This window comes from Beta vulgaris, chromosome 4, assembly GCF_026745355.1.
Source record: "Beta vulgaris subsp. vulgaris cultivar EL10 chromosome 4, EL10.2, whole genome shotgun sequence".
Lineage (NCBI taxonomy): Eukaryota > Viridiplantae > Streptophyta > Magnoliopsida > Caryophyllales > Amaranthaceae > Beta > Beta vulgaris.
In genome coordinates, this window is record NC_079205.1 from 58923399 (window position 1) to 58935147 (window position 11749).

The 11749-nt window shown below is 31.8% G+C and overlaps 1 protein-coding gene across 1 annotated transcript; it reads right to left on the bottom strand.

Moving 5' to 3' along the window:
- Positions 1-3893: 3893 nt before the first annotated feature.
- Positions 3894-11227, bottom strand: LOC104890422 (uncharacterized). The gene is made up of 4 exons (XM_010675902.4): positions 10920-11227; positions 10541-10765; positions 6119-6352; positions 3894-4327 (listed from the first exon to the last, which is right to left on the bottom strand). Exons 1-4 carry the CDS (start codon positions 10923-10925, stop codon positions 4274-4276), a joined length of 519 nt encoding a protein of 172 aa, XP_010674204.1. The 5' UTR covers positions 10926-11227; the 3' UTR covers positions 3894-4273.
- Positions 11228-11749: the final 522 nt, after the last annotated feature.

The following is an 11749-nucleotide window of genomic DNA, read 5'->3' on the forward strand; positions in this document are numbered from 1 at the left end:
TCAATTCATGATCTTGTGATAGATTAAGCTTCTGTCAAGTGTCAATCTATCATGAGTTACGATAAAAGATGCAATAGTTGTATTAGACGTTATTATATTTATTTGTCTTTCACGTGTTGCTTTCTCTTAAATGAGTTACACTATATGTAATCTCATACTTCCTCCGTTTTTTTTAGATGTAACATATTGACTTTGGGAACTATTCATCCAGTACACTTTGACCACTAATTGTTATTTATACATAAGAAAAAATATAATCATGTGGGATCTTGTTTGATTCGTCATGGTATACACTTTCCAAATATATATTTTTTATAATTTTTACTTTTATACAATTGGAGATATTATCGGTCAAAGTTGTGCCTCGGCAAACGTGAAAAGTCCAATATTACATCTAAAAAAACGGAGGGAGTACTTTTTTTAGTTAAATTTAATGATTACAAGTGTTAAAACCTATAAAGTCAAATATGAAAATCTTTGGCTTATTCTTTAATCTATTGAAAACAGCCATTCTTATAGGGAAATTCTAGAGGGCCACCAATACCATGTTCTCTAGACTTCCTTCTAGAATAAACGTTATCTAAAATAACTTTGAATTTTGGAAAACACTTCAGAAATTCATACATAAATAGCATGAAAAGATCTACTTGTTATGAAATAAGGTTTGTTAGAAAATGACAATTGCAATGGCAGAGGAACGATAATTTCAAGATTTTGTTGTGGTAGGAGACCACTGACTTGAAAGCAATTACGGCCCGACAACGGTGGTAATCAATCTATCCGGAAAGCTCCTCAAGGTTTACACAGTAGCCTAAACTGGCATCACTTATTCTCCACCCAAAGATAAGTAGAAACTAAGAGAGATAGTAAAGTAACATTTTGGTTGAATAAACAAAGGAAAAAACAAAATTCAAGAAACAAATAAATGATGGGACACGATTTTCCTAGACAAATTATGGAAAAATGTGGAACTAAATATGAAAATGAGAACTATATTTTGGGACACCCGAAATGGAAATGGAAACTATATTTTGGGACGGATGGAGTATATACTTAGGCAACTTGCTTAGCTATCTGCTCCCAGCATCACTAACTATTGTGGTATTTGTGCTAAATAATATTGTGTTGACCTAAGATCTAAAGGAATATTCCAATCTAAATTATTATTTTATGTATTTCAGGATAATATATTATCAGAGCAGTGCAAGTAAATAATTTAATCTACCAAAAATAAATACTCCCTTCACTTTTAAATAGATGCTCCATTTTGACTTGAGCGTACTTCGTGGTGCACAACTTTGTCCATCAATATATTTAATCATCCATTATTAGAAAATATAATTTATATTCACAAACTATACTTTGACCATCTTGTATTTTTTTTTTTTTATATAAGTTGGTTTTTCATTTCATTTATAACCTGGCCCAAATACACTCGACTCAAAGCCAGGTATTCCTTCACCAAGGAAGGAAGGTTTTATACTACCAAGCACACCCAAAGATGAGGAGTACATCTGAGCCAAGCAACCAAGTACACGGTCATAACGACCATTTTGTATTATTTATACATAAGGAAAAACATAGTTATATGGGATCTTTTGGATTCATCTCGATATATATTTTCAGAATTCATATTTTTATGATTTTTACACATACATAATTAAAGATATAAGTATTCAAAATAATTTGTACTAAATGTGCAAATTAAAGTATAAATAGTAGAACTAAAAAAACGAAGGAAGCACTTTCCTCATTTTTCACGAGAGTGAGTGATAAGAGGTTTTTAGTGTGTCGTTAAGGCACTAAGAACCGCTTTCCAAACAATATTTATAGTCCTAACAAGCAATCACTAAGAGAATAGTAAGGGCAAGTCAAGGGTCGATCCACAGGGAAAATGGGATTGATTAAGTCTATCTAGTCTAGACTACCTAATTGAAAGGTATTTGGGGTTTGAAAGATGTTTGGTAACAATTAAGACTATCTAACAGCTAGAACAGCAAATATCACGAGTTTAAAATAACAATAAAAGACACTAGAGTTAAGGTTACTAGTATGAATAAGAACGGATGATGATTGTTAATGCGATTGGAAGCAACAGAGACGATTATGCAAGGTTTAGTTTCCCTCTAAATTACTTGAGTCCTCTCTCGAATGGTCCTCAAGAGTAATCATTAATCAATCATCTAAATCCTCTCTCGAATGGTCTTTAGTTAATTGATTAAGAGATTCAATAAGTTTGGAAAACCCCTAATGAAGGATCCCCTTAATTTCCATCCAATATCTTGGTATAGAAATTAAGTTGATTCTTGGGGATGATAAAAGAGTTCAAAATCCGATTTAAGAACTTTGAAATCAAAATACCAAAGTATAAATGTGATCAATATCTATCCTAAGGTCTCAAAACACCAAGATCAATGCATAATTTCTCTAAATAATCACAATCACATCAACATCATATTTAAAACCCTAATTCATACTTTCACCCTAACCCTAGATTATGAAACTACTCACTAATCATGGATTAAAGCAATTAAACAATGAATCTATGACTAATCTAAGGTAAACATGATTAAGAATTATTAAACTAATAGAAATCGCAATTATAAACTAAGAGAATGAAGATCTAAATAATATAGAACAAAACAAACACAAGAGAATGAAATAAAAACTAAAACTTTGAATTGAATTGAATAAAAGTACCTTGAATGTAATCGAATCACAAACTATGATCTAATCTCAATTACCAATGAAAACTCAAGTGTTTTCTCTCTAATACAAAACCCTAAAAAGTTGTGTGAAAGATAGAATAAAGTGTAAGTCCTCGAAATAAAACAAAAACTCGTTTAATGAAGCCACGAGCTCTCTTTTCCGGAAACGACTGGTGCGGGCGCACCAAAATCAGGTGCGGGCGCACCTCACCATTCTGCCTCAAACTGGACAGTTCAACTTAAAACGAGCATAACTTCTTCGTTTTATATCCAAATCAAGCTTATGACCAGTCGTTGGAAAGATATCGAAACGAGCTTTCACCTCCAACTGGAATTACCTTCATCCGATTTGTGGTTTGAAAGTTATGTCCATTTGAAGTTCTCTGTTCAAGATTTCATTTGCAATGTGCTCCTTTGTGCGAGCGGACATGGGGAATGGTGCAAGCGACCATTTATCAATGTGTGCTTTTTTTCATTGCTACCTTTTCCAACTTTACAAATCGTAGCTCTTAGTAGTTTCACCTATATCAAGAACATGGCAAAACAAGGTGAAAGCAAATGTACTAGAAATTCGGTCAAAAATGACTAAAAATCTAGCAAAATATCACTATGATCAAGTATGATCAAGTGAATGAAATAGAAGGGAAAAGGGAGAATAACGAGGGAAGAAAGGGGAGAAAGAGGATCAAAATGAGCTAAAAGGAGTCCATAAAGTACGTTTGAAACACACTTATCAGTGAGAGATTGTCGGCCTGGTGGTTAAAACTTCTCCCATGGTTCCAAGAGGTCTTGGGATCAATTTTCACCCTAAACAAGTTGGAATCCCGTTTATTCCCCCAACTTATCAAGGTTCCTCGTTATCTTATTTTTATAAAAAAAAAATCCTCATTTTACATAATATGACCTTTTAACTCTTTAAATTAAACCACGGTGCATCTTATATTATATGATAAATTATGAAGTATGAACTATCTCTTTACTATATTTGTGCAAATTTTTAACATTATATAATTTCGGAGCTGAAGTATCTATTGTTATTTTACTACATTCACTCATTCTCCAATTGTTTGGTTAGATCTAACAAGTACTTCACCAAAAATTTCCAATTTTTGTGAGTACAATTTGTCGTTTAGCTAATCACATGACATACAATTGTATGAATACACTGTATCAACCAAAAAATCATTAAATAATATAATCACTATTCACTAATAAGATAAGAAATTGAAGTCAATATAATGACTAATACTTTTCTTTAGTGCATCTTGGCCTACCATTGAAATTTCAGCACCAAGACTTTCCCTACAAAGTTAATAGTAGACTACCAAGATATGACAATATAAGTATGAATATTGACAATATGGCAAATGTTCATGACTAAATTCTAGATATTTTTTTTACTACAAAAGCAGTAGTTGCAGCTAACTTGACCAGATTTTAATGGCAAAAGGCTACTAATATAGCAGTATAAGATTGCATATATTACACAAGTAACTGGCCAGAAAAATGAAAAAAAAGCTTCTAGTAAATAGGTTTTCAATTTCTTCTTTTCCATTTTACTTGCATTAGACTGCACAAGGTGGAACCAAGCATCTTGAAAAAAATCCCAGCCTTTTCTTCTGCATAAAATGGTAAATATACCGGCCATTAGCTCGAGATTTAAAATTTAATATAAAAATTGTAAGCTTAATAAATAGAAGAAAAAAAACACTACTTCCTCCGTCCAAAATTAATTGTCGTGTTGATAGTGTAATTTAATTTAATAATGTGACAACTACATTCGAACAGAGAAGATATAATTTTAGTAGAGCTGATCGACTCCAATCCGGCCCGATTTTAGGCGGGTTTGGACAGATTTTTGGGGCCGCAATCGGGCCTAATCCGATTTTTTTTTACTTTGAGCAAGTAAAAAAAATGACTTCTTAGTTTATTTTTTAGTGCGAAAAGCCCGTTCATTTGGCCAAAACAACGGGCTTTATGAACAAAATTTGGCCCGAATTTTGACCTGACTAACGGGAATTTTTTCAGGCACGGTCGGCCCAAAATCACCTCTAAGTTTTAGTTGAATGCTGCACATATATTGGACCAAAATCATAATTGAGAGTATGAAAAGTAGGGTCTCTAAACATTTTTAAACTAATGATATTGGGTACCCAGGCTAAATTAATCATACAAAACAGATTCAATTTTAATCACTTTAATAAATATACACGTGTCTCAGTACAGACCACTACCCATGGGCCATGGGGTAACATATACATACATCATACATGTCACTATGTCAGTGCAAAAATCCAACACCTACAAGCTTAGAGCCCAAAAGTCCAAAGTCCCAACAACTACAAGTCCCATTGATGCATAATTATAACTATGGCATATTTCTAATGACGAGGTTATGGCTTCATTAATTCAAACCCTAATATGAAAATATTTGTAATAGAGATTCCTCTCATCCTTCTCCTTCTCTTTCTCCTTCCCACTACCTTGCTAAAAGAAAAATACTTTCTCCGTATCCTTTTTTTCTTCCTAATATACTATTTATAATTAAAAAGGATTTTTTTAATTCTTCTTAATTTATAATAAAAAATATATAATCAAGTGCGATCTTATCTAATTCATTTCAAGTGATACTTTATTAATATTCATGTGTTATTTTTCTATGAATTAATATGTCATAAAAAATATTTAATGTAAAAAAAAAAATTACAAACACGCACAGTTAAAGTAGGAAGAGCAAAAAATTGGAACCAAATTTCTAGTCCGTAAGATAAATGAGGAGATTCTAGTGATAAATCCAACTTCCGGTTCACCCATGGGATCCGGACGGCCCAAGGGGGACCACTACGGCTTTATAGCCGGAGTATATATATACAACCAAAATTAATTTTAAGCCTCAGCCTATCTCAAAGATAATCAAATATTAGATTCACTTGTGAGTCATTTTTTTTTTTTTTTTTTTTTGAGAAAACGTCATTTTTGGTTGTTGATATATATTTTTTAAATTTCAATTATCATTTACACATAAAATCATGGTAACACAACCTCTAAAATACATAGTGACATAGAACAAATACACAAATTATAGGACGAAGATTTTGATTCCCAAAACATCATCTACAATAAATCCCAAGATCCAAGACCAAGTAATTTAATGGATCCAACTCAAAACCAATATATGGCACAATGAACAAATTTGTAAGCATTATTTTGTTATAAAACTATTACTAGTCTTAAAACTACTACAAAAACGAGGTAGCACTAAGCATGTTCCCTAATCTTTGATTAAGCTCGTTAATCATATTAATTACTTGATATATATATATATATATATATATATAATTAAGTACTAATATATGAAATGAATGTAATAGTTTGAAAAATTGAGATTAATTAGTAAGTTTAGTACGTACCCGTTTAAGGAGCTCAGGGGGGATTTTGTAGAGATCTTCATCAACAGCTTTGGGAGCTTTACGAGGTTGGGCGCCTGATCCGGCGTCGTATTGGTACTGCTGTTGCTTTTTCTTAACGTTTCCTGTTTGTGAACGGGGAAGTTCCGTTACTGTTACGTCAAATACCTTCCCAGCTTGCTTCCTATTTCCTTCCTTCACATGTGTGCCTCCTGTTCTCTTTTCTCTCCCCTTACCCTGCACGTCATCATCTTTATAATTAAGCGTGTATTTTCTTCACCTTATTTTCACTTATTTCATCGACCTATTAGTTCTCAGCTTTTATCTAACTAAAATGTGTTATATATAGTGTACGGTATAAAAGAATATCTTTTTACACCGAGGAGATACATACTCTTTAAAATATCATATGTTGTGATGCCGAGAATAAGGCGAAAACTCATTAAATCACGACTAAAAGTCCGTTTACACTTTTATTATGGACTTTATACCGTTGGCATGGTACATTTAAGGTTACGTTTCATGTTAGCTAGGACATATTCTTTTCAGCATAAAAAGCTAAACTTATTGCAACGAAGCTGAATTGATAGCAATTAAATTGAATTGAATTGAACTGAACGGATTGCAACTGAATTGAACTGAATTGATTAGAACTGAACTAAACCAAACCAAACTTAATTGAACAAGGCCTTAGTGGGTTCAAAATAAGCTAAGGAGAGTTTTAGTTAATAAATCATAATCTTATACTTCTATAATTCTATGTAACATGCACATGATAAATCTAGATCTACAGTAAATTGTTTAAAAATTCTTCATTTTCTTGAAGTTTATCAATAATGTTGGAATAGTGTCATTGAAACTGAGGGAGGCCCACGGCCCATATCTGGAGGAAATGGGAGGCAAAGAAATTAAATGTGGGTTGCTTATGAGATGATATGATGTTTGTTGCTTGGGTTTTTGTGGTGGTTGTAACTTGTAAACGTGATGTATAACTTGTCAATTGTCATGTGATTATGTGAATCTGGAGCCTAGCAATTACCCGCAACATATAGTAGTACAAGTAACAATAACACTACTTATACTATAGTACTGGGTACTACTACTATAATATCATCATTACTAATACTTGGAAATTGGAGGACCCCAAAATCTGCCACAAATTTATCAAATTAGTAAATGGGATGTTGGGTATCTTTTAGTGTAAGAGAAAAAGTTGTCTAAAAATAAGTTGTTATACATTTTAAATACTCAACTCATGTTCAACATTATTTCACCAAAATAAATTTATCATGAAAAGTTTGACAATAGTGTACAATTCCTTTTATTTTTAAATCAAAAATCATAGTATTTCAGGAAATTTGAAAGAAGTTGCCTCTTATTTTAGAGTAGTAAAGTAGATTTATGATTAAATTTTTAAATACACCATTACTTGAATTAAGCAATGAGATAATAATTATTTATTGAAAATATTCATATTCAAGTTCAAATTTTATTAAAAGAGATGGTCTAAAATTAATATAAAAGTAGACCTACTAACTAAATGGATTAAACTAGCCATCGAAACAAATTAACCTAGTCCCTATTAGAATAATTTTTTTTTTTTAATATTGGGCTTATCATTGCCTAATTTAAATTTAAAAAGTAGGCTGTCTCTTACCAGACAAACTCATTGAAGTTATACAAATGATATAGTGTGATCTTCAAAGAAAAATGTGGGAAATTTTTTTACCGACCCACTAGAGATACATATTCATAATTAGTAGAGTTCAACTCAACAAAGTTAAGAATTTATTAATAGTCTATTTCCATCAATTCAAAAAAAAAAAATTGTTATGATCAAAAGTAAATTTGTTAATAAATTTCAACCAACTAATGAGACCTTCGTACATGAGAATTGAAGTGAAGCAGTGTGTTCATAATTGACAATAATTAGTCCCATCAAACATAAATACTCCTAAAACGATTTTGTCTCGACAAGAAAGTAAAGGATGGGCAGTTTTTCTTAAACTCACTTTCATGTGAGGTGACTTTTTCTAAAATCTAATTCTATAAAAGTACATTAGTCAAAGACAGCTCAGTATACATTATTACTATTGTAGATCATCTACTTGACATGAATAGATTTACTCGATCGTCCTACTAAACTTTCAATCTCTTTTACGCAACATACCTCAATCAACCCCTCACCACCATGCATTTTCACATGAATCTCATAAATGCTGTCTTTCTTCACCTTCAATTCCTACTCTCCTAATTATTTTCACCTTCAAATCCGAAAGGGTATAAATCACATGTGAGTTGGGACTAGTTGTCCTACGTTAAAAAAAATAGCGAAAAAATAACTAACATATACTCCTAGATTGGTGAGTTATTCTACCTATTATAATTGGTTTTTTAGGATAATACTGTCAACCTTGTATGTGCCAATGAAGTTTATCAATTTGGTTCTAGTGAGATAGTTTCGGGTCTATCTCACTTTCGAGTCAAGCGTAGATCGTAATTATCAGTACTCAAGGGTCGGACCAAATTCGGATTTATGATATTCGGGATGAATTTATTTTCACATGAAAGTAATGGTTGTCACTGAAAAATTTAGAGCCTAACAAGCGCTCTTAAAGCATGTCTATTGTGTATATACAGACCTATGTGGACTTGATTGAGTTCACTTGGACAATTAATTAGATACCCATTTGTCGTAAAAATTCAATAATCTAGGGAGAGAGGATAAAGGAACAAGTTTAAGTTAATACTCTTTCCAGTTTTTTATTGAGTGATGTTTTATATTATCAATCATTCTCTTAAACTATATGACCAATACTGATCATTCTGAAGAAAACAAATTATATACGAATTCTCAACATAGTTTTCCAACTTTTTGAGAATTAGTTTTAAAGCATTATATTATAAGAGTAAACATTAGAAAAGCTAAGATATTACTTAATAAAAAAATGTAGTTAGTGTTAAATGGACAACTATATACTCTAGTTGTCCTTTAAATAAACTTTTTATGAGATTTTGGGCACACATTTATAATTTCAGTATGAATGTAGACTAAAAAAAAAAGTGTTGAAGTATAACAAAATTTATTGAGAAATAGAGTTATTAGTGAAGAACCTCCTAAATTTCATTTCAAAATGTACCTAATTAATATTTGTAGTGTTTGTTCTCCTCAGTTTATTTTCAGTTCAATTCTGGATAATACTTTTACTCTCACATATCACTATTCATTTTATTTCAGTCTAGTTAATTCAAATCAGTTCAATTCATTTGTTTTATGTTAAAGAGAAACGACCCGTATTCATGAAAATCAAAGCGTTTGTGCTATATTTTTGTAGTTTTTTTATTAGAAATAATTTCAGGAGTTTTTAGTGATACTTTGATCCCACAAAACTGAGGCAACGAGTCATAATGAACGAACATGTCGATTGTTTTTAATTTTAATTTTTTGGCGTTGGTTGGGTGGAGGGTTAGTTTGTTTGGGTGGTTTCAGAAATGGAAAAGCAAGTTAGATTTGGCTCCAAAAGAAAACAAAAACTGACAAAATCTTTTGGTGATTGTCAGCAATCCAAACACAACCCAACACAACTCTTTCCCAAAATTGCGTAGTAATTAGACCCTCCTGAAAAAGAGCGTTTCCCATTTTCACTGGAACTCTGTCCACCTATATCCATTCCACTCCACTGCACCTACATTTTCAGTTCTTTTTAAGACTAGATGAATATCCTTTACACAAGTGGGAGAAAATTATAAATTTTTAGACTCCGTTTTTCAGATTGAAAGTTATTAAACTGAATTGAACTAAAAAATAAGTCCAAAAGAACGGTATCTAAAGGACAATATCGAACTTCCGTCACCTTAAAAAGAACCTCCAACCAACTAAACCAATTTTAATTCTTGAAAACATGTTTTCACTTTCATTATATAAAAATCAAAGGTCACTAATGATGTCTTGGCTTAATAGTTAGGATTGAGGTGCTGTGAACGATAAATTACAAGTTCGAATTCCTCTTCTTTTTATTTATACCGTCTTCGTGGCTCATATGATCACTTTTATTAGTCAATAATTTTCTAATACTGGAAGTCCACAATTCTAACTTTTCCTCTAACATTTCTGACCCCTAAAAAACAATTTTTTTCCAAATACAAATAAAAAACAGAGTCAACAACAGCAGACTTCCCACCTCATCATGTTGAATGAATGAATGAATACAAATATCTTAATCAATTAACCTGCAATCTATCAAATCTTATCCTACTTATAGCCACACTGTACAAGATCTCCTAGCTTCAATTATTTTTCAACATTTTCAAAAACAAAAAAAAAAATTACCAGAAACTGTTCTACCCAAACAAGACCTTATAAGTTATAAACAAAAAAAAAAAAAAAAAAAAAAAAAAAAAGATTGAGGAGAGAGAAAAGCAGACCTGCTTAGTACGAGGTTTAATGAAATCAACGGTGTATAAATCAGGTGTTGCAGCAGATTGATTATGATTATGATTATGATGATTATCACAACATTCTCCTGAGGATGAGCTGTAGCGAATTAAACCCGCTTGTCTTGCACATTCAAAATATTGAGTTATTGGTAAATCGTTTACATATTCCCAATTTCCAAACGCAGGTATTTGACTCCCTCGCATTTTATATTCCTGTAAACATTATATTATAACAAACCTTCAGATTTATAAGACAAAAAGTAGACGTTTCGAACTTGATCTGGGATCGAATCTCGTCTACATCATTACGCTTAATTGCTCATATAAAAAATTACAGAAAGAGAAGAAAGTTTGTTTTTTTACTTACATCCATATCTTGTGTTGTTGTTAGGAGAGAGAAATGAAGAGATAGAGTATGAACTATGAAGTGAAGAGTATAAGGGAGTGTTTGGAGGGGGAGAAAAAAACAAATGGGAGAACAGAAGAATTTCTAAAGGATTTAAGCAAATATGTTGAGAGAGACAATTCAGGGTTTGAAGAGGAGAGAGAAAGAGTTGGATTTATTATGAGTACGATTTTTAGAGTTTGTTGTGTGAATGAAGAGAAGAAGAGTCAAGAGAGAGTGTATGGTGTTTATGGTTTAGGAAGATTTAGGATTGTGTGATAATGTGATTAGGTTTTTTTTTATATATTTGTTGTGTTACTAGAAGTAGTAGTTGTTTATTGGTGGGATTTTGAGGTATAAAAGTCAACTTTTAGGTTGAAAAACTTTGTTTTGATTTTCTTTCTGTGATGTTTTTGATGGTTTTTTCTGACTTTGTTTAAGTAGCAAATGGAGATTAAGATAAACGACGGACCTACCTTTGTCCGCCAGCGTTTTAGATGTGGGCGACTCGTACTGTGATGAGTCTGATCTCACAAAGTTGTTTCCCTTTTTTTAATGTGCGAACTGCGACACGTATTTTAAACTCTTTAATATTTTTTTGTTATGGATAAATAAAAACTCAAAGAAAATAATATTATAAAACTATATTATGAAATATTGACTATATTTCGAAACGGAGGAAGTATAAGTAAATCGCAAGCTGCCACCTTTGTGTTTGTTTGTGTTATTAAGGGTCTGTTCTCCCCAGCTTATTTTCAGTTCAGTTCAATTCAGTTCAGTTCAATTCAGTTCGGTTCAGACCAGTTCAGTTC

Excerpts from the sequence above, each read along its gene's own strand:
- LOC104890422 (XM_010675902.4), bottom strand. Across the intron at positions 6,353-10,540 it reads TTAAACCTCGTACTAAGCAG|GGTAAGGGGAGAGAAAAGAG; the intron begins GTCTGCTTTTCT and ends GATGACGTGCAG. Across the intron at positions 4,328-6,118 it reads CCCCTGAGCTCCTTAAACGG|AAGAAAAGGCTGGGATTTTT; the intron begins GTACGTACTAAA and ends CATTTTATGCAG.